General features: G+C 43.5%; 2 protein-coding genes across 2 annotated transcripts; both read right to left on the bottom strand.

Moving 5' to 3' along the window:
• Positions 1 to 282: 282 nt before the first annotated feature.
• Positions 283 to 13,782, bottom strand: tspan7 (tetraspanin 7). The gene is made up of 8 exons (XM_068572427.1): positions 13,542 to 13,782; positions 6,035 to 6,223; positions 5,574 to 5,648; positions 5,352 to 5,447; positions 4,405 to 4,560; positions 4,199 to 4,282; positions 3,547 to 3,632; positions 283 to 2,764 (listed from the first exon to the last, which is right to left on the bottom strand). Exons 1-7 carry the CDS (start codon positions 13,605 to 13,607, stop codon positions 3,564 to 3,566), a joined length of 735 nt encoding a protein of 244 aa, XP_068428528.1. The 5' UTR covers positions 13,608 to 13,782; the 3' UTR covers positions 283 to 2,764; positions 3,547 to 3,563.
• Positions 13,783 to 15,504: 1,722 nt separating this feature from the next.
• katnal1 (katanin p60 subunit A-like 1) lies at positions 15,505 to 22,998 on the bottom strand. Its single transcript, XM_068573266.1, has 11 exons — positions 22,897 to 22,998; positions 22,168 to 22,341; positions 21,911 to 22,071; positions 21,066 to 21,237; positions 20,859 to 20,977; positions 20,628 to 20,733; positions 19,405 to 19,563; positions 19,188 to 19,314; positions 18,829 to 18,963; positions 18,390 to 18,516; positions 15,505 to 16,730 (listed from the first exon to the last, which is right to left on the bottom strand). Exons 1-11 carry the CDS (start codon positions 22,900 to 22,902, stop codon positions 16,532 to 16,534), a joined length of 1,485 nt encoding a protein of 494 aa, XP_068429367.1. The 5' UTR covers positions 22,903 to 22,998; the 3' UTR covers positions 15,505 to 16,531.
• Positions 22,999 to 23,152: the final 154 nt, after the last annotated feature.

Raw genomic sequence — 23,152 nt, 5'->3', positions numbered from 1 at the left:
ACCTCTTCTAACACTAATCCGCGCAGCTAATATAGCTTGTCCTTAGGAATGTGTGGAAACAACCCAGATGATAATAAAGTGAATAAATCATAAACATATTCTTCATTACCTGACCAATACATCTCTTCGTAGCAGGTGTCTCATAGTTTAACAGGGTTCACCGTAAGAAGAATGTGGAAAGTGACCTATAGCATTGGTCAATATATATATATATATATATATCTGTTTTGAGATGTTCAGCGCGGTCTCCATCGTAGTTTAAATGAACAAACACCAAACACATTTGTTATTCTGTATATTTATTGATAATAAGACCACTGATGGTGACTTAGTCAATAGCAGACAGCGTGGTACAAGTCCTTTCCAGTGTCTGGTGACCCCATGTGTAAGCAGGATGGTATTACAGTTTAGTATTTACAGAACAATATCAGTTAGTGGACGGCGTGTCGGAAAAACACACATCCACTTAAATTAACGTACAAACAAATACTGACCAAAAGTGAAGACAGCGGGATCCACGAAATCTAGACTCTCTCTCTCTCTCTCTCTCTCTCTCTCTCTGTCTCTCACACACACACACACACACACACACACATACACACTCACACACACACACACACAAGCACACACTCGAGGTTAAGGAGAAAGTCAAACCAAAGACAGACGGATCACTCACATGCACACGTACTGAAAGAGCGATAGAAAATCACTTGGTGGTGTAAACCTAATGCCAACCAAACCATAATAAATATACAGCTAAAAATTGAAACACCTACAGGTTGCACGTCACTCTCAACAAAAACATTGCCACAATTATTTTTCCAGTGCGAGTTTTTCCTACAAACTAATCAACCAAATACGGACTAACGGCACGGTGTGCGGAATCAAAACGGGGACATAACAATTATACCAATTAGCATATTAGGATGGGAAACATTACGTCATATAAATTACATTTCCCATAAATATCTACAGGTGGTGATGATGATGATGATGATGATTATGGTGTGTTGATGCGCTGCACAGGATACTATAAATTCGAGATGAACCCCGTTGGAGTCTTGCGTATCTCCGATGTCTCTCACTGTAATTTCACAATTGATATGATTGGATGTGACAGTGTGTTTAGAGCTAACTTGGCTTTTTAAGGAATCACTCAGTTACTTTTAGATGAAACCACGAGACACACACTGAAACATTCCTGAGGCCAGTATGCGTCAGACAACGTGCCTGTTAGATCACCGAGCGCCACACAGATCGGCCAGGTGTGCGGAGGTGTGAACGTTGGCAGAAGTTAACCTTCTCTCTCTCTCTCTCTCTCTCTCTCTCTCTCTCTCTCTCTCTCTCTCTCTCTCTCTCTCTCTCTCTCTCTCTCTCTCTACTTTATTATTCACGCAGAAGAATCCATCACATTTCACCCGACAGCCGGGTGTCACGCTACATGAATACCTCGAGAGAGGAGAAGTGTGTCCTCTGCTCTCCAGATGATTCTCTGCATCTCCATCCCGCCTTACTAACATCGGTTTGCAGCTCACGAATCCCTAAGACGGCCAAGCGTAGGGCTCGACTTGGGGCCTGAAAAGCCCGGGTCACACGAGCGTTTCAAAAAACAGATTTTCTGTGTCGAAATCAATCCATTTCAATGAAAAGCCAATATGCAGCGTTGACCTATAACAAGTCATCCTGACAGATGGAATAGCAGAGCTGGCCTTTCGGGGAACAATAGAGCTGCAACATTGAGGGAGCTATTGCAGCATATAAGCTGCGTAGCGCCATCCGTTCTTATTTACCCTCCTCTGTGGGCGTATAAGATTAGTTATGAGACGGGAGTCGATGGTGCAACTCTGACTTTTTGGATGAACTGCTTGGACTTGTCGCCCCGTTTGCCTCAGCAGAGAGACTGAAACATCAATTTATGGTGTGACTTGGCCTTCAGTTGATTTATTCCACAACAGGCGTGTATTTGTTTGGTTAGTTTTCTTCCCCCTCAAAAAAACAACAAAAAAAAACATGATTGAGTTACATTAAATATAATAAAAGGATGTTATTATATTAAGTAACTGGGGGCAGTAAAGGGTAAGCTTCCCAATTGGAATCTATGTTCTTGTGTATTTATTGTGGGCGAACGCTGTATTTGATACTGAATTACAATCTTATCACACAGTTCACATCATAATCTGCTAAATAAATAGAATGCCGCATTTACATGTAGAAATACGCAAGTCGGCTCCCTTAAGATTCATACGAACTTAAAGTATCCTGCCAGGGCGCACGATGAGTTCACAAAATGTCACGACCATCGAAATACACGATGGCGAGCAATAGCAAAGTCAAATGCAAAACCTATCTATTAAAGTGTTACTTTCAAAGCCTCAGTGATGTCGTTCTGTACAAACATGAGCGCTGGTCTTCCGATGACGCTGGGTGGAGCATGCCGCAGCCAACCCGAGAAGCCGAGCACCGCCCAAATCAACCAATCGAAGACCAGCGCCGCTCAGCGGGGGCCGCGCTGATCCGAGACGCGCGCTAACGGGCAAACCCTCTACATCAAGCGGCGGTGGGATGTGTGCTATAGAGCGCTTTGATGCAACAGCGGTGAGTCGAGGAATGGTGCTTTACAGTAAGATACATTAAGATATTACATCAAGATCACAGGCAGAGAGACGGAGGGAGGTAAATTCAAAGTCAGGCGCGTGATAGTGTTTTGGTGAATTTACTCTCGTCGTGTGTCAAAGGCTCTTCGTCTCTTCTTCTCTTCATCTCCCTGAGGACACAAACACACACACGAAAAATAAAAAGAGTTATCCGTGAATTTCAAGCACATACAGCAAACCCAAATCACCATTTGTTTGCATTTTGAGTCCTGTTTTTTGGGCATAGACCGGATCGAAGCTCAACATCGACTTTTGTTTTAGCTCTGATTTGGTCGCAACCCACTGCTGAAGGAAATATCTGGCCCGCTAGCGGCTAAACGCTCCACCAGCGCTGTCTCGCCAACTCTTGTCCAATGAAAGTGGTCCGCAGCATCACCACCGGAAGCCGCTGAATCTAGCTGGAGAGGTGCCGAGTCTGCAGCGCTTAAACAATGATCAATGTTACACATGGCCGTTGTTAGCGCTCACCGCTGTCAAGCTAGCAGCTCGGGGAAGACTCTGCTGACGAGCAATGAGTGACGGGCATGAAATACGTATCCAGGCAGGAACATGTATTAGTCCTGCGACAGCTAAGATACCAGATATTCATATTTTTTCCTCTTTTTCTGCCGGAGCATTTGATTTATTGATTGCTGTCAGAACGTAGAGAGAATTTCAACAAATATAACAAAGTGAGGTTTTATAAAAAAAATACAATACCCAAGCTTTAAGGTGTTGGCTATGAATGGAAAATGAAGTACAAACGCAGAGTTCTGACACCGTCCACATTGTCCTTGTATAGTTATTCATTGTTAACATAAAACATTGACGATAGCAGCTTTAACTCTGGATATGTGTGTGTGTGTGTATGCATGCGTGCCCGTGTGTGTGTTCATCTTTAAATGTTACCCACCTGCCACGTCACATCAACTAAACCATCTCGTACTGATTGGCTGTGATGATCCTGGACAGACAGCAGGCCAGCAACATGCCAATCAGCTGAAAGACAGACACACAAAGTTTCCAGCTTAAAAAGACATCAGTTCCAGTGAAACCTTCTGATTCCTGTTGTAAAAAGGACCGTGCTGCAAGTGTGTCCTCCATTCATCGAGCTCGGTCACATGCTTGTTTAGAAGACAAAGAAGAAGGATATGTGTATTCTGTGTAAAGTCTCTTAGTGTCTATATCTGGTTATAACATTTAGGTTACTCGTTTCATACAATGGGTCATTTCTTCACCGTGATGTGTTATAGCAGGAAAAGCACAGGTGTTACTAACAACCTCAACAATGGCTGTATAAGCCGCGACAGCAGCGTGACAGGGAGCCAGCATGTGCAATACCAGGACTCTGAAAACTAAAGCAGCTCACTGGAATTCAGCCATCATTTATTTTATTAGTTACACCTGTTGCTTCTCCTTCGTCACAAATTGTCGCTCACAAAAATATATATATTTTTTTCTTTCAATAAAACAATACAGTACCTTTCCTGTCAAGCCAAAGCTGGCAGCTCAATAAGGGAATGGAGGATTTATCTGTTCATAACTTAATGGTGTTTTCTTCTGACCTGTGAGAAGGCGATCCCAAACGTCACTCCTGCAATAATAGCCATGTTGGTCTCCATGAATGAAGTGACCAGCTCGTAGCAGCCCTGCAACACAGAGGGAAGGTTATTTTGCAGGAGGGAAGTGGGTCTGGGAGACAGATTATAGCCAGTGGCCTTCTGACCGGGGACCTTCATCAACTACACGGCGTGTGCAGCGGCGTGCTGACCTGGTGGTAGACCTTGCTCGGGGCTAGGGTTATGTTGCGGAGGTCGTCTGGGTTGCAGTCGGAGGAGTTGAAGCAGCAGCTGGCAGGAATGCCGTTGGACGGGTAATACACACTGCCAAACCAACTGGTGTAGTTATACACGCCACAGCAGCGCAGCTGGGCATGCACATGGGGGACGAAGAGGAGACTTGTATTAATTAATATTTCTTCTCATTGTCCCATGTGAAGACCGAAACATATCTCTGAACAGTTTCTTTTCACCTGTCTGATTCACTCAGCTCCTATTGCTTCTTATTGAAGACATAGTTCTTTGAAAAAAATGATATATATATATATATATGTATATATATATATATATATATACACCTTTCACAGGATGTATATATATATATATATGTATATATATATATACACATATATATATATATATATATATATATATATGTATATATATATATATATATATGTATATATATATATATATATATAGATATATATATATATATCTATCTATATATATATATATATATATATATAGATATATATCATTTATTTCATAAAAAAAGGCAAAAAAGTCCTAAAAGAACTGTAATTTCCAGCAAGCGCTAATCAAACTGCAGTAAATTATAATAATATGCTATAATAGTAAGAAAGAGTGCGTTCATTGGGGATTATTTTCAGCTGTGGTTTAATACATATGTGGTGACTCATTCTTTCATTTACTTTTGATGATTTAAAATATAAAACATGACACAGACAAGAAAATCTATATTAGACTTTGACTACACATATATAGGCGACACCTGTTCAAAGCAGTCTTTTTATGGGATTGGTTGACAACAAAAGATTGTGCTGTTCTGGTTTAATCCTTAAAAAACTGAACTTTTAACATTTGTGTTTGTGTTTTGTTTTTCTGTGGACGCAGGTGTCAGCTGGTCCGGACTCACCCTGTGCTGAAGGTTATCGACGGCGCGGCTCGCCTCGTCCTCGGCGTTGTAGTTCAGCACTGCGTCGGTGTACGTCCTGTGAAAGGTCCCCTTTATCTGCGGCACGCAAACACACACACACACACACACACATCAGATGAGTATGCACAGGAAACAGCGTAAGAGTGCTTTACGCAGCTCGAGTGTCAGACTTGTTGTCGGGCGGGGAATTGTGTTGCTGACCTCATGGCGAAACACAAATCCAGAGATCCCGGCCACGAGCTCGGCGAGGAAGACGAGCGACAGGAACATGGCATACTGCAGAGAGGGAAGAAGAAGGAGGAGGTTTGCATAGTTTGCATGAAAACCGCTGCCTGAGTGTATTATTTGCCTATGTTTTGCGCAAACGCTTGCTCACTGACTCTTACACACACACACTGGAGACAAGCGTCAAACCTAAGCAAGGACCCACTAACTATGACACACACACACACACACGCACACACACACACTTCAGCACCATTAACTGAACAAAGCGCTTTGAAGCAACTATTGGATTACTGATCCCTCTTTACAGGATAGAGGTCAGCCATTATTCCCTTTATCATGTGACCTGAGGGCTAATTAACCAGCATCTCTCTCCCTGCGACATCACTCCCTCCTCCTCCTCCTCCTCCTCCTCCTTTCCTCCAACAGCGTCTCACCAGCTTCAGCATCCATGGGCTTCCTCTGCAGGTGGCGAAGCATCCGAACAGGCCAAAGACGATGATGACGGTCCCGGTGCCGATGAGGACGTATGGGGCGTTGGTGGAGTTGTCGGCGATCAGAGAGATGTACGGGCCCAGCATCAACTTCCCCCATACTCCCACTGCCAGCAGGATGGCTCCTGTTATCTAGAGGGTGGTGGGGGAGGGAGGAGAGGGGAGGAGGGGGGGTTGGAGAGATGGATTTAACAAGAGAGAGAGAGAGCACAGGGAACAGAATGAAAGCAGGGAACGGGCCTTTATCTCGGCACTTCGGCGCGATTACAATGGCTGTGTTTCAGCAGCCGTGGCGAGGGGGAGGAGGAGGAGGAGGAGAGAGGATCAAGGTGGAACAAAAAAGGAGCAGAGCAATTAGAGCGAGGAGGAGGAGGAGACGGCAGACAGACGACACAAATTTATCTGCCATTCGGGATGGCAATCACCTGCCTTGTGAATATGCCTGCGCGCACACACGCACGTGTGTATGTGTGGCGCTCCCTCACACACATACACACAGGCGGAGAGGAAGAGAGAGAAAAAGAAAGGGGGACATATCAAAGAGGCTCTTTGATCCGAGGCGAGACGCTTCCTCCTGTTGCGCCGATCTTAGCATTTCAAATGAGGGGCTGCGGGATGAAAGAGGGCGTTGTGCACGGCAGCTGAAGCGCCGTGTGTCTCAGCTGGGTGTATCTCACTGGCATTGGAAAGCGAGCGGGGTGGGTGTGGAGCGGCTGCCTGACGATCAGACTCCAGTGAGGGGGGCCAGCTCCTCGTCCTGACGCCCCCCCCCCCCCCTCCTCTTTCCTCCTCCCTTCCAAGAGGAGGCTGCTCGCCGTCCTGCTGCCAGGCCCTCTGACGAGAGAGGGAGCAGAATGCCTCTGTGTGTGTGTGTGTGTGTGTGTGTGTGTGTGTGTGTGTGCGCGCTCCCTGGAACCTGCTCTCAGGAAATGAATCAATGTGACTGTGACGGCGAGGACTCCTGCAGTTTTGCCCTCTGAATAAAAGTTCCTTCTTAACAATTAATCAAGAATGTCCTGAGGCTTCATGTTATGTAAAAAAAAATACAATAACACAGAAGTGATTAACAGCTGTATGTATATATATATATATATATATATATATATATATATATATATATATATATATATATATATATATATATATATATATATATATATATATATATAATATTTCTTTGCATACACTCATCGAGTTCCCTCTCTAGCTGTGGCCTAAACGACCCCTTTTTATTTTTTTAATTTAGTTTATTTATTTTTTCTTCCAAAATTTGGTTGTGTTGATAAAATGCACACTTTTCCCGGGTTTTGCCACGACGGATCACCAGTGTGTCCTCTGACTGCTGTAGTTTTCCAGATGTGGTGGCTGCTTAACACGTATAAGTATAAGGTTTCCTTTGACTGAGCAAGACGGCCAAAATTTCATATCGATAAGGAAAATCTGGAAATCTAGCCATTCAATAAATAAACAGTGAATATTAAATAACCACATAACCAAATAATTGGAGTAAGTATGTGATTGTTATTATCCATTTAGAAGACGTAATTCCCACTCGTTATATCCATATGGCCTTTTTAAAATAAACTTCCACCTTCACGGGAAACAATTTAGTTAGGTTGAGGAAAAGATTGTGAAAAACTTAGCTGGTATACTTCCTGGTTTATGGTTATGTGGCTAACATATGAAAGGATTTCTTGTGATATCTACCAATCACGGCACATTTTTTTTTTTAGCTTCAAACGCTGGCCGAGACCAGCCTTGAACAGGATCTATCTTGAAATATTTGATTACGTCACCCTATGATTCCACTGATGGACGATTAATCATCATATTGAATTATCGGTCTGACCCTAAATTGAACACAGTGATGTAGTTTGAGCACCAACTGTGTGACACGACTCGACTTGATTGCGTCTCATGCAAACACCCACTCGTGAATTTCCATATCAGCACCATGACACACAAGGACAATGAGTTTCAGCTGAGGGTGGAGTGATAAGAAGGGATACAGTTAAGGAGACACACACACACACACACACACACACACACACACACACACACATACTTAAACACACACTGGCCAATCCTGAAAGAAGCAGTAGCAAAGCAACAAACAATTATTTTCATTATTGATCAATTGTTTGGTCTATAAATTGTCAGAATAAATGACTTGTGGTTAACTGTCCATCAGAATCATTGTACGTTTTCCACAATATTGCCAGAGTATTTATCTCTTTGTATTTGTATCATTTTGCTGCGGTTTCTATTATGTAAGCAAAACCTGTAAAAATGGGCATTATTGACGAGCTGTGGGCAGTCGGATGCGAGTTAGATAAATCCTCAGCAGCACGACGTTTGATGGAGCTGAACCACAGAGGACTGAGAGACAGTAGATTGTCTCTTTAAAGTCGTCTCAAGAGTACAGTTGTCTGTTTAGCGCTTCTGTAACCTCTTCCTCTGAGTCCTCCATCCTGTTTCCTGTGCTACTGGTGCTGCTGTGTGCACGGACCCCACAGCAAATTGACTATTTACCCATCCAGCAGACACAGAGCAACATTAGCACTGACTTTGAGTCGTGTTTCTGTCCCCCTGATCAATATTGTTCAAAGTTAACTCTTTTTAGCTTCGTTTTTGGTCTCAAACTCCTAAAAGAGCATTTGTGTCTTTAGAGGCTAAATGCTTTACTATGGGACCAGAGCTATGAATTAAATGATCTATCACAGCACATTATATGTAATTTTAGATCACAATATTTATGTATATTGTGAAAAGATAACGTTTGCATTGGCAAACTGTTTATATGGATACAATATATAGTCAGGAAGGTCTACGGCAAATGCAACAAATAAAATACCTGTCATTAAACCATTAATCAGAGGGATCAAAAGATGACTAACAGTATAAGAAAGCAAGAACAACTCAGCTCTGCTTTTTTTTTGGACTGTTTTTCCAATTGTTGCTTTTCGTTTGTGAATTAGTGGATCAATTCACATCTTGAGGCCACTAAAAAAGATTAAAATTAAACAATTTGAAAGTGTGATTGAACTGTTTGGACGTGATTTTGTTTCTCTGTAGAGAGGTTGCAAGTACATGAAGGTCAACTGCCTAAAAAGGTTGAGACCCAAAGAGGTAACAACATTTGGTGGAAAGTTGAGATGTAAATGTCTTTTGCGTCAAAAAGCCAAAGATCTTCAGTTTGCTGTCATGCACACCGACAACAAGCCCCACTGCCTCACATTTCTGAAGCAGGAACCAGCAAATGTTTAGCATTTTTGCTGACAAAAAAAAGAAGATTATTTGATTATCAAAATATTCATGCATTCAACTTGCGACCGGTGACTTGATTGGTCGGTAATGACGCCCTCCAGTTTCTATTAGCAGTGATTGGAGCAGCCGGAGAACAGTCCTCCAGGTGACCATGCACTCACTGTTTATGGACATCATCAGTAACAAAATGTCCCCCCCCCGCCACCCCCGAGAGACGCCACCACCGCATACAAATAATGGATCGTCCTGTCATTGCTGAAGTGTTCATTCCGAAGCCAACGGGGGAAATTAAGTCCAATGAGGAGGGGCAAGTCATCTCGCCTTCATGTGTGCTGCTGAATCCCAAACAGCACCCCCACCCCCCCCCTCTCATGCATGTTGTGTTTGAAATTCAACGCCAGGCCGGCCACCCTGGTTACAGCACAGAGTTTAAAACAGGTCATCCCCCTTCCCCCTCCGCCTACTCCTCCTCCTCCTCCTCCTCCTCCTCCTCCACAGGCCCATGGAAGCAACAGAAGGTGCGGTGACAAAATATGCTGGCGAGGACACCACAGAGACTCCACCACCTGCTTCGCATTTCACCGCCCCGCGTGGGGAGTACGGAGAAGACGCAATTCATTCGTCGCCCCCCGACAAGCCGATGACAGTGAGGCCGGGGGCCCCGGCATGGAGGGGCGGCTCTCTGCCCACGGCTAGGGAACCTCTCTGCTGAAGGCAGCCCGCGGAGCCGGGAGACACTTCTGCACTCTGAAATCCGATGCTGTCGATGGAAGGCACTCCGATCCGGACTAAATATAAAAGTTCAGTATCAGTGACGGCGGCACATGTCTGCAGTGCAGGCAGATTCAAGTGGCCCGGATCTGCATTCGAAGTCGTGGGGAACACAGAACCTTGCGTCCACCGGGACTTTCTTCTGCCAATGTCCGCGGGGGTTAGTTTAGGAATAAATGGAACGTACTCTTCAGGTCCTGAACACACTAAAGACAGCTATAGCTCTCTCACATGTTCTTATTAGATGATGAAACTGGTAAGGGTTCCAAAAGGGTTCTTTCCAAAGGGCTGAGTTTCTATCCTCAACCATTTATGGATTTTAAAGGATCCTCCTCTGATAGAGGACTATGATTGTTGTGGGTTCTGCTGTAGCACGATGTAGCACATCAGCCGCCTCCCTTTAGGAGCCTCATGAACCCTGGGTGGGTTCCAGATGAAAGCATTGGAATAAGATAAGGGTACTCGGTGGAACCCCCTGAATGGGTCAATGCTTGCACACTGCCAGCGCTGCACAACATGTCCCCAGACTCTTTAGCTGCCTCATGTGGTCCAAGGCTGCTGGACGTGGTTTACATAGACCTCAGCCAACATGTCAAACTAAAATCCTAGTTTGGATGGGGAAAGATCTATTTCCTGTAAAGGGTAGTACAAAGAGGTTATTGGTTGAACACCCTGTTGAGGTTCTACATAAAACCCTTGGAACATCACAGGGATCTCGGTAGAACCCCATGGGCGGGTTGTTGTGAGCAATTAAAAGGTGGATAAAACTCCCAGAGAGGGTTCCGGGTGGAACCTTTAGAAGGGTTCTCTGTCGAACCGCCTCATTGGGGGTCCTGGGTGGAACCTTTCATGGAGGGTTGTAGGTGTAACCCTTTATGTTGAGTTTTAGGCAGAACCCTCTGAAAGAGTTCCAGGTAAAATCTTAGGTTCTACCTGGAACCAAAACTGTAGTAAGCCGGAGAACCCTATGTGGTTCCAGTTAGCACCGTTGTTTCTGAAAGTGTGGCCTTGCTGTGTCTGGATGTGTTCAAAAATCCTGCTCGAGCCCCAAATTACAGTCAAAAACTGCTTGTCAGTTAGACACACAGTATCGAGGTTATAATAGTGCTATTGTTGTCTGCAAGGATGCTATGATTATGTGCGATCAGCTGGCCATCAAAAGGTAAACAATCCAAACAGCTTGAAGCCAAACACGGAATAAGAAAATAAAATGCGGCCAACAAATGGGGGCAAATGCATTTGGCTTGAGGGACGCTCTCTGAAGTGATCTGCTGGCTCAAATCCTGAGGACACTTATTACAAAGAGCTTTAATTACAGTGAAAATATGAATATATTCTTCACAAAAGTGCTGTTTTAATACGGCTTGCTTGCTCAGCATTACTGCATTTTTATGTATTTTAAATCAGAGCCAGGCTTTCCAGCTGAAGACCTTGGCAAAACAACATCATCCAGAGGTATTGATTCAACTCTCTGGTACAAAAGGAGGCTTTTGTGGAGTGTTTTGCTTTATATCGTAGGGCGTGTCTTATGTAAATGTACTGGACAAAATCCCACGCAGAGCAAGAGGACAGTGCACATGTCCAACCCCAGCAGGGCACAGGCTGCAGAACAAAAACAGAGAGTCCACACTGATATTTGCAAGACCCCACCTAATAGTTTCCTGTTCTTCACATGGATGTTTGTACTTTCAACATAAGCTTGCGCGTGCCCCCTCCTCTTTTCTTTGTGGACAAAATATTAGAAACACCCACAACTATTTTTCTAATTATTTATCAAGCAAAATGTCCCCAAAGGTCATGGATCCAGCTTCTTTACCTCGTCTTACAAACTGCTATCTTTGGGGTTTAGACAAAAACATATGTTTTTAGTATATAGGTTTTCAAAAATTGAGGTCAGCATTTTATAACTATTTTCTAATCTAAAACCAAAAGAATCCTGACACAGATGAATCGATAATTCATAGAACTGTTATTTGCAGCTCTCCCTTTGACAAAATGCTGCTTCAATCAACACAAAGGAAAAGTAAAGCCGGAACATTTTGTGTCAACCAGGACACGACTAAAATAGAAGTCTACACATTAATTGGACATTTAAAGTAAAGTATGGAGACCGGGTATTTACATAACATGGTTCAAGTGCAGTGGTTAAAAGGACATTAACTCAAGTATTGTATTTAAAGTAGAATTTTGAGGTGTTGAGTGTTTCTATACCGTGCTACTTTCTACAGCTACTCCACCTCACCTTGAAAGCCATTATTAGTCTCTCTTTTATTCCACTACATTTATTTGAAAACATTAGCTCCTTGTTAATTTGGAGATCCAGATTAATAAAAAGAAACAATTTGGATTAAACGATAAAAGCGAGAAATATACAAACAGAAAAATGTCCCAATTTAACCAGCTGCAACATCAAAGATGATTCTGACACATTAATGCAACGGTAATTATAATCGAGTGATGTAATGTGAAATATGAGTTGGTCTGAATAATGAGTACTTTTACTTTACTGTATTACTGTACTTAAAGGACATTTTGCTGATAATAGTAACCGTACTTATATACTGATGTGAGATTTGGAATGCAGGACTTGTACTTGTCATAGTGTATTTGTACACTGTGTTATTGCTACTCTGGACTCGCTAACAACAAACTGACTTGCACCTTAATGCATCGTAATAATCATCCAATATGAGAAGTACTCCCAGGGGGCCACTATGCTGGGAAATGAGTAACTTTACTGAAGACACATTTGGTGATGGTACTATTAAAATGCAGGACGTCCATGTAATGAAGTATCTGTATTAATATATTGTTTTATTGCGTTATTTTATTACATAACATATCTGAATAGAGCTTGTTCAAGTGTTTCTGTTTTTCTGGACACTCCGCGTCCCAGAGGAATTACGAGGTGTTCTGGCTCATGGCGTGTCTGTTATGGAGACACACTCGGGGTGCAGTGCCCCTTTAAGACATCTAAAGCAATGGCCCCCCCAAAAAAGAGAAAGCGGGGCTTTAACCGGGGCCTCATCCCACGGCCGAGGCCCGGATCGTCGGGTCTCTCCAGACACGTTAAATCGTGCTGTTTGCCCTCCTCCGCGCTAACCGACAACAACCATGGCGCTGCCCTGCACGCAGACATCGCTCACCGCAACGCAGCCCCCCGAGTATGTGCAACCTGAGCGCCAGCTCCACAACGCAGGGCGATTAAAATGCACATTTTCAAACGCAGAGTGAAGACAGAGACGCTCATTCGGCGTGAAAACCACATCGCAGCAGCACGATGCCGTCGATGAGGATGAGGATGCCCACCCCTTCATCGCGTACATCACACACACACACAGTATGGTGGATTACGTTATCATTTTTTTTTTAAAAATAAGAGGGGGAGAAGAAGAAAAAAAGGACTACGTACCCAAAAGACGAAGGAGTAAACGATGAGCAGGGTTTTAAGGCAGGTGATGACCGGTTTAGTCTCCATGGTGAAGCGTGCGCTGCAGACCACTGAGGCTCGGGAGGGAGTGCAAGGAGAGGAACGTCTCTGCGAAGTGTCGCGGTGCACCGTGCGCGATGCAGACACACAGCGTCACCGGAGACGCGCAGCGCACAGCCTCACGTTACAGCACCGTCCGTTACCCGGTACACGGGACGGAGCAGGGGAACCGGAACGAGTTACCAAAAACACATCACGGGTCTGTGTGGGAATAGCGGGGGTGGAAAGTAACGGAGTACTTTTACTGACACCATATTAAGGCAACGCAATGCTTCTACTCCGATATATATATATATATATCTATATATATATATATATATATATATATATATATATATCTATATCTATATCTATATATCTATATATCTATAGATATCTATAGATATCTATATCTATATATATATCTATATATATCTATATAGATAGATAGATAGATAGATAGATAGATAGATAGATAGATAGATAGATAGATATATTTATTTGGGAAATACTGTATTTATTTTTGAAGTAATGTATGTATTTTAATTACATGCCGGAATGTAACAAAGTACTTTGTATATACTGTATATATATATATATATATATATATATATATATATATATATATATATATATATATATATATATATATACATACATACATATATGTAGTGTATATATATAAATATATATATATATGTATATATATGTATATATATATATATATATATACACATGTATATGTATACATATATATATATATATACACATGTATATGTATACATATATATATATATATATATATATATATATATATATACACATGTATATGTATACATATATATATATATATATATATATATATATATATATATATATATATATTAGGTTTAGCTTATTTTAGCAATTTGGTAGTGAAGTAAAACAGTTCACGTAATGCAGTGAACTAGTATAAAGTAGCAAAATACTAGTCTAAAGTTCCTTTACATTGTACTTAGGTGTTTTGCGTTTGTTCCTCAAACTGGAAGATTTGCTTAGTTTGCAGTATCAACTTGTTAGACTCCAGCTCTCTCGCCTGTTGGCATTTCTTATTCTTCACCATCTTCCGGTCCTGGAGATCGTCCTCGTTGTGTTCCTGGAACTCACACTGAGTGACATCACACCTGAATGAGGTCTAGAGAACTACAGCAGTCGCTGACATGCTGATAGGGTATTTCTGTCAAAACATGAACTTATACTGACTCGTCTTTTCTATTATTTAACCCATTTATATCAATGATTACAGGTTTCTGGGGAGCCTGGCTAAATATGTCATAAAAACTGAAATAGTATCGGGGGATACTGAGAAAAGAATGAAATGCTCAACTTCAGGGTTGTTACATGATGAGGCTGACCCAGGTTTCATCCAAAGTTTTTGGGGAAAATGTCATGTAAAACAGAAGAGAAAAAAAAGCCTGAAGTCTTAATGACGTCCCTGAGGAGAAGTAAAGGGTGCAGAGTTTATCTGCAACAAAAGGTTCATGTGCATAAGATGCCTTTTCTATTTTTTCCCAAATATAAACAGACAAATTTAACACATTGAGTCTGTAAATGAGTATAGCCACAAAAAAAAGTGATCTTACATTATACAAATAAAGTATTTTGCAAGTATCAAGTATGTCAAAGTTTTAAAACTGTATATAAAAACGAATACTTTAATAGTTTGACCAGATAATCTCAACTCACATCACTGACCTGAGCTGTGAACCCGGTGACACAACCTGCATGGCTGCTCCGTTGCCGTGGAGATGGAACAGCGATGATGTCATTCGTAGAGCTTTTAAGATTTGAAGTAATTCAGACATTCAATATGAAATGTGAATAATAGCTGTTGAGTGACCAATCATTTAATTACAAGTGGGCAACATTGAACTGTAATATTCTTTAATAAACATTCCATGGGTCCAGCGGCCATGTTTTTTTTAACCTGGCTACATTTGTTTGTCTTCACAGAACTACAATCGAAAAGAAAACAAAATAGTTAAACCAACAAAGCAAAAACACAAACACACAATAAAACATGATGGTTCTTCAAGTGAGTTCAGTCAGTAGTATAAGCACATGGGCTCGTGAAGGAAATACATAAAAAGTGCTCAACCACACGGCTCGTTAAGACAAATGGCCTCGTGCAAGAACTCACCAGCAGACCTGAATCATCAAGCCCTAGTCTGCGTGAGCATCACCGTCATCACGGCTTGCCTCTTTACTGAGAGCGTCCACGACGTCCTTTGTAGGTTTCACAGGATAATTTGAGAATTTACAAGTTAAAAAGTCTCTGCTTCAGAGTTGTTATTTTTAAATGTGAAACGATTTTCCGGTGAAGATCCTCTGTTGTTTGTTGTTTTTCAGGTCTCCTAATACAACTATTGATATGACAGCAGGATGTGAGACTTCTGTGAAATGATTATACATTTTTTACAGTGAAATCTGCCCAGAAATGGAGAAAAAAAACCTGAGACTTTTTTATTGCAATTTTAAGGCCGTTGATTATCCAAGTGATCAAATCTCGCCAACGCTCACCTACTTATCTAAATAAGTGGCATTCATCAAGTGAAAGAGGCAAAAAAAAAGGTTTGGATTGAGAATAGGAACACACAAATGTTCTTGCACGAGGCCGGACATGTAAGTAAAACATTCCCTGGTCTACACTTTTTTACGATAAAGTTCCCCTTTCCTTCCTTGGGTCACTCACATCAGTCAGCAGCTGGACGGTTGATAGTCTCTACACGGACAATTGTGTGGAGGCCGCCACGAGGGGGCGGAGTTAGTGAAAGGGCGGGAGTGCAGCCACTGAAAGTTCCCATCACGCTCTCTCTCTCTCAAAGACACCCGTCTACTGATGTGTAATCTTGATCCCTGGTGCGTGGCCCGGTAGCCTGAACAGTAATCATTCTCTACACTGACCCAAACTCAGCCATCCAGGCTTCGTACTTTTCCAGGTCGGCGGCGGAGACGGACTTTGAGATCTTCTTGAGCGTGAGCGTGAAGTCCTCCATGGTCACGGGCATCTGCAGCTCGTCTTTGGACAGAGCCCGGATCTCCTCGGGGCTCAGGCCTTGGATCCGCCGACGCATCGCCATCATTGACGCATCCCTGATGTACAGAGACAGAAGGTGTGAGGGGTGTTCAAACACACACATACATAATACCTACCTAAAATGTATTTTTGATTTCAATATGCTCCCGAAAACACACTTCATGATTTCCCAGTTAAAAGAGTTTTACTCTCGTTAAAATGGACGGAGTCTCTGCTGTGATCGCTAAGCAACAGCGGGCTGAAATCCTCACACACGCGCACACACACACGCCCCCGCACACGCACACAGGCACACAAACACGCGTGCACAAACAAGCGCACACAGGCCCCCACACACACGCACACACATGCGCACTCACACAAACACACACACACACACACACACACACACACACACGCACGTTCAAGGTTAACGGAGCAATGCGCGGCAGAGATGAGCAGAGACAACTTGAGCAACACAAAGTACTTGCCATTCCGAGCATAGCGGTAGAAGGCTCTAAAGCAAGGACAGGTTGGTGAGGAGAAGGCTTCGCCGATTAGAAATACTGTTCAGCAACAAACGGTGCACACTTTCAAATAGCATTTGATGAGCAAAGTGATAATACTGTTTTGGAATGTGCGTCTGAGCTTGTGCGTCGTTTGGGGATTGATTTAACGGCGTAAAGGTAAAAAACTCAATACACATACGTGGAGCTGGTTAGTGAGAGACGATAAGGGGAGTGATGCCTGCAGGTTCACGGCCAAATGCAAATTCCTGCTCATAAAGGCACGTAATCTCTCTCTCTCTCTCTCTCTCTCATGCACAGCACGCACACTGGCTCTGGCTGCTCCTGTAATTTAAAAATCAAATTGTCTGCCGCGTCCGCACCGTTTGAATACAGTCTGTGTGACCACTATCGTCACACTTGAGCTCCTGGCGTTCCATATCCATGTTCTAAGCTGTAGCATTTCCTTGTGTGATTTACAAGATCTCGCTTCTGTGCCCTCAACGCTGCCGTTTAATGTATTCAGTTACAAAAATGAGCACAATGAAAGAGTAGAGGAAAAGTTTCCCTGGAGGCGTACAAAGTGACAAGGTTTTATATATGGCCATTTGTCCAATAAATCAAAGAAAATAAACATTAATCAAAGGGCCACTGACGCACCGTGGGTATGTGGATTATTACGCAGCCAAAAGAATGCAGTGTCCATGCAGCATTCTGTTTTTCTGAAAATTTATTTAACTAAATAAAACTAGAGGAACAAAGGTTCTTGCGCTGCCTTTCCTTACTCCTCACCATGCGCTCGGGTTGCAGCCTCATAACAGCAATAACGCCAGTCATCAGTTGCTTCTACATGAGGCCTTTGTGACGCTAGAGAACATTAACAGTCTCATCGGAAGCGTTAGAGTTCATGAACATCTGTCAGTCACAGAATTTGATTTCCCTCTTGTTGGGTCCCAATGAAGCAGGTGTGTGACCATCACCAGAACGGGTTCAATACCCCCGTCACTTCTTTTGGTGTGCTTGTTAAATGTCAGTGTGGACGAAAACCGGGGCAGAACTAGAGATGTGTGGAATCCTTATGAGAGAGTTCAATCCGGGCTGGTCAGGAGAGGCTGAGACTCTTCAGTTCTCTATCGCTCTGTATCTCTGACCCTCATCAGCCCTGAGTGGGCCTCTAAGAGTGTTTATGTTCCTTGTAGGAGGTGAAGGAAATGAATGATGAGCGCAGACCTGCAGACGTTGGTGATGTCGGCTCCGGAGTAGCCCTCAATCTTCTCAGCGATCAGGTCCAGGTCCACATCATCAGCCACATCCACCTCTCTGAGGTTGATCTTTAGAAGCTCGACACGACCCATAGCTACATACACACACGCACACAGAAAGTATAGTAATAGTAACAGAATCAGTTATTGTTGCAAGTTATTGGTTACACTGGAAGCAGGTTTGACCTAACGCACATAACCAATAAATCAGACACTGATGGCACAGCGCTGTATATGACATTGTGTTTTCAACCAAAAATGATGTGCATTGGTTAGGGGGTACATCACTGAAACAAGGTTGAGAACCACTGGTCTAGAGTAGACCACAGTGGGACGGGACCTTAGAGACGTGGTCTCGCTACCGATCTATTACAACACTGGCGGTTGTTTGTTGTTGGTGAGGTCACCTGTGGGCAGGGGGATGTAGATCCTCTTCTCCAGACGCCGTCGTAGCGCCTCGTCGATGTCCCAGGGGAAGTTGGTGGCGGCGAGGACCATCACCATCTTGGAGGGGTCATCGTTATCCAGCGCTCCCCCCACGCCTTGTTGCCAAAACACACACACACACACACACACACAATACCACAATTTAACATCGCTCTACCATTCGTACTTCTTTTAATAGTGCGCTTTACACAGCTTTGTTCCACATTGAACCCATTCAGTTTTGATAGGAATTGTGCTAAATGTCATTTGATCTTTTCTTGGATGAAATCCATAGACAACCATATCTGAAGCCTTTTTTATTGCTTCACCTCCGACTCACCGTCCATCTGAACCAGAAGCTCAGATTTGACTCTGCGGCTGGCCTCATGTTCATCAGATGTTCCCCTCCTGCCGCAGATGGAGTCGACCTCGTCTATGAAGATGGTTGTTGGTGCATAAAAGCGGGCCTGAGAAAGGAAAACAGGTCAAGAGGCTCTTTCTTTGCAGTACAACAGAACATTTTGACCATCAGTCTGGTATCGAGACCTTCTGCTTACCATCTCGAATAGCAGACGAACAAGTTTCTCGGATTCGCCCCTGTATTTGGAGGTGAGGGTGGAGGAGGACACGTTGAAGAAAGTAGTCCCACATTCTGTGGCCACGGCTTTGGCTAACATGGTCTTCCCAGTCCCGGGGGGGCCGACCATCAACACGCCCTGAAACAGAATGTAACAGGCGTAAACACAGACAGCGCATTGACTCGTCTCTAAACAGCAGGACTGCCACCGCAAATGTGATGTTCTGCATCTGGTTTGTGTCTGTTTGACAAAAATGAGTACCAGTGACACAGTCCTGAACACTATTTGTGATTGTGCTCCCCTGTTGCCTCAGAATTCACTACTTTACCCTCAGTCTACCTGAAAACAATCCTTCGTTTATACAAATAATAAAGTATTAATCCTTCATTTCTCTAAAAAAGAGGAAAACAAGAGAGAGTTCAATTATACATGCATATATCAGACAAATGAAAGGCCATACTCTGTAGTAAAAAAAAAAAGTATTGACCCTCACATGGCAGAGGCCTGAGGGGGAAGAGGCCTCACATGATGAGTTAAACAGAAGAAAACTTCCAGTCACTACTGAGAGGCTGATGACTGAGCACGCACTTTAAGGGAATATGTTAGTCAGGCTTTAAGGTCGTGTTCATATCTGAGCAAAGGAACAGCGGGCGCTGTACCAGAGTTGACTGTAGCTTAGTTTGAACACAGTTATACTATAACACAGCTATTGTATAACTATATATAGTTGAAATATAACTATACTATAACACATAATACGTCGGTTGCAACATACATAGTTGTTACAACATAGCATTAAGGCGAGCAAGTAAGTCATTCATGATTGAAGAACAGTTGGCGCTGGGCGATATATGGAGAAATCAAATATTGCAATATTTTTTACCAAACTTCTCAATATTGATGTCTGTTACACAATGAGATTCTTTAGCTTGATTTAATGCTCCAGTGTTGCAGTTAGTGACTTTAACTGTGGTTCAGCTGCATCACTGTAAAATTTGACCGTAAACCAATATGGCTGCATGTGAAAAGGTCAAAAATGTATTTCAGCTTTGACAGCAGAAAAATGTGAGCCTCTTACTGCTGAAAAAAGAAGTCTGTAAGGATTTCTCAAGCACTTTTCAACATCCCACTATAGAAATACAAACACCTCAGAGTACGTAAGTGAGCGGGTTTTCTGTGTGTGTGTGTGTGTGTGTGTGTACCTTCCAAGGGCGACGGATGCCCTTGAAGAAGTCAGGCATCCACATGGGCAACACCACGGCTTCTCTCAGCAGCTTCTTAGCATCTTCCAGGTCAGCAATGTCCTCCCTACAGTTTATCCAGAGAGCTCAGTCAGCAGTGCAGAGAAAGAAGAAAAAAACACACACACATTTCCTCCGACAGCAGAGTGTGTAAAACAACTATGTGTAAGAAAACTGTGAATGCTACCACACCAGTGTATGTTGGGGTTGCGGGACACAATATCTCTCTCCAGTGAGTCCACCAGGTCGCTGTCGTGTCCCGTGCCATCAAACTTCTTCTGCTCTACTTCCCCTTCTCCTCCTTTCTTCCCCTGATGAAGAAACAAAGAAGTGTTTTAACTCACCAAATCCATCCGTCTATCGGCCCATTTAACCACCAATCTGCAGCTGCAGTCTGACCTTATCGTCTTTGGCCTTGGTGCCTCGGGCATCTCTGGAACCCTGCCGGTCTGGTCTCGGGTTGGCCTGACCGCGGCCTCCTGGCCCCGCCGGCCCTCGATGCTGCAGATTGGGCGAGTCCTTCCTCTGCTGCTTCACCGCACTGTTGGGTCGCTTCGGTGCAATCAGATTCCTACAGAGACGCAGGAGGAGAACTGTACACATGAGTGCTAGTAGGACACACCTGCGGACAAGAAACCTCAGAGATAAGTCCTCACAATCAGCTCCGCTGGCGGTAAAGCTTGATATGTCCACTTTAACAACCAGACGGTAAAAAAAAAGAAAGAAGGCAAGACACATTGTTGCGGTGGAGATGAAACAGATTATGCAAAATATGTCTCTTTGTAGTTCAAAGTGCTTCCTTATGGGTAGTATCAGCAACAGTCAGTTCTGCCAGAAGGTAAAGAAGTTCCCTGGATCAGAGCCTGAGCAGGCGGCTGAAATAAAAGGAACCAAAGTACCAACACAGCACCATCTTGTTCTCAGTTTTTAAATCCCACATGGAATGAAATAAGAAGAGGCAACCAGACAACAGTGTGTAGTTTTTTTCAGCTTTGAGTGCATATTTTTGAATTAATGGATGTACATGTGCTTCTTGGATATTTACTGAAATTATCCTGAATGAAAAACACCGCCCAAAACACACACACATACACATACACATACACACACACACACACACACACACACACACACACACACACACACACACACATCACTGAGCTGTGACTTCATGTCATGAAGTCACAGCCCCCCCCCCCCCCCCCCCCACACACACACACACACACACACACACACACACACACCTGTGTTCCGCAGGTGTGGGCGGCGGCCACACCGCTGGATCCGTGGGTCTCTCCTCCCACTGACGAGCGAGAATCTCAGCTGGCTTCTCGGACCTGAAGCTCTCGAGCGTTCCCATGATGCCTTTCACCTGCTCATACTCCTCCGCCAGTTCCTGCCTGACCTGCGGTCATGGAGGGAGCAGCCAGAGCGTCGTGTTAGCGTCACGTGACCAGAACAGCAAAACAGCACAGAGGGTTTGAAGGACTGGGGATCTCACCTGGTGCCATTTAGCCTTGAGTGCGGGGTCTCTGAGCGACTGACAGTGCTTGTGGATCTGTTGAATGACGCCTTGGTAGTACACGACGGAGGAGTCGTAGTTACCCAGCAAAGCGTACTCCCGACCCTTCTTGGCGTTGTCGCATATCTCTGCCAGGTTCATGCTGAATAAGAGCTGGAGGGTGAGAGGGTGCAAGCGGGTTCGTTCAGGGCTCTCGCTGAGTAGTGGGAGACAACGAGTCTGTTTGTGCTGACGAGTAGAAACCGCCTGGTAGTTTGAAACCACATTTCCAACAACACGCGCGATGACCGTATTATTAATCCCACGTTACTTATTTACAGGACGACGCAGCTCTGACGTCAGTCGTCCTGTGCAAAAGAGCACTGCTAGCATATCGCCTGGACAGCGTTTTGAGTGAAGCTAGCTGATATCAGGGTGATTTTTTTTTAAATGTCATCTTTTTATTTGATTTGATATCGCAGAAATTTTCCCTCCGTTTGAATCAAGTCACTATTTAAAATAGTGTATTTTCTACATCCTTATACATTTGCGACGTTAGCTTTTGCTAGCTTGCTGCTAGGCCACAGACAGAAAACTAACCTAAACAAATCGTGTGCCAATATACGTAAATGCTACTTAATCCCCCCCGCCCTCTTTAATATGGGTGACGAAAACAAACCTACATTATATTCTTAAACTACATATAAAACGTGAACATAATTCACAAACCTGCATGTAAAAACACTTGTTTCTGTTTTTCTTTTTAAAATCAGAGGTCCAGTGTTGAGAAAAGTGTTACCATGGCCGCAGAGAGACGCCGTGTGAAGAATAAAGGCGGCTCGATTACTGTGCTGCATCCAGGGACTTGTCGTAAGCTGGTAAATATGACACTCTACGAAGTGATAAATTGACCAAGGTGGACATTACTCTACCGAAGCCTCGCAATCAAATGAGTTGCGTTGATGCAGTGTTGCATTTGATCTCA

The sequence above is a fragment of the Clinocottus analis genome, unplaced genomic scaffold, assembly GCF_023055335.1.
Source record: "Clinocottus analis isolate CAN_PGR_092001 unplaced genomic scaffold, fCliAna1.0.p SCAF_12, whole genome shotgun sequence".
NCBI lineage: Eukaryota > Metazoa > Chordata > Actinopteri > Perciformes > Cottidae > Clinocottus > Clinocottus analis.
This window is presented reverse-complemented; position numbering and strand designations above follow the sequence as displayed.

Excerpts from the sequence above, each read along its gene's own strand:
- tspan7 (XM_068572427.1), bottom strand. The coding sequence starts at position 13,607 with ATGGAGACTAAACCGGTCATCACCTGCCTTAAAACCCTGCTCATCGTT. Across the intron at positions 6,224-13,541 it reads TTTACTCCTTCGTCTTTTGG|ATAACAGGAGCCATCCTGCT; the intron begins GTACGTAGTCCT and ends ACCACCCTCTAG. Across the intron at positions 4,561-5,351 it reads TCGATAACCTTCAGCACAGG|CTGCGCTGCTGTGGCGTGTA; the intron begins GTGAGTCCGGAC and ends GTGCATGCCCAG.
- katnal1 (XM_068573266.1), bottom strand. Across the intron at positions 21,238-21,910 it reads CCCACACCTGCGGAACACAG|GAATCTGATTGCACCGAAGC; the intron begins GTGTGTGTGTGT and ends GCGTCTCTGTAG. Across the intron at positions 20,978-21,065 it reads CCAAGGCCAAAGACGATAAG|GGGAAGAAAGGAGGAGAAGG; the intron begins GTCAGACTGCAG and ends TTTCTTCATCAG.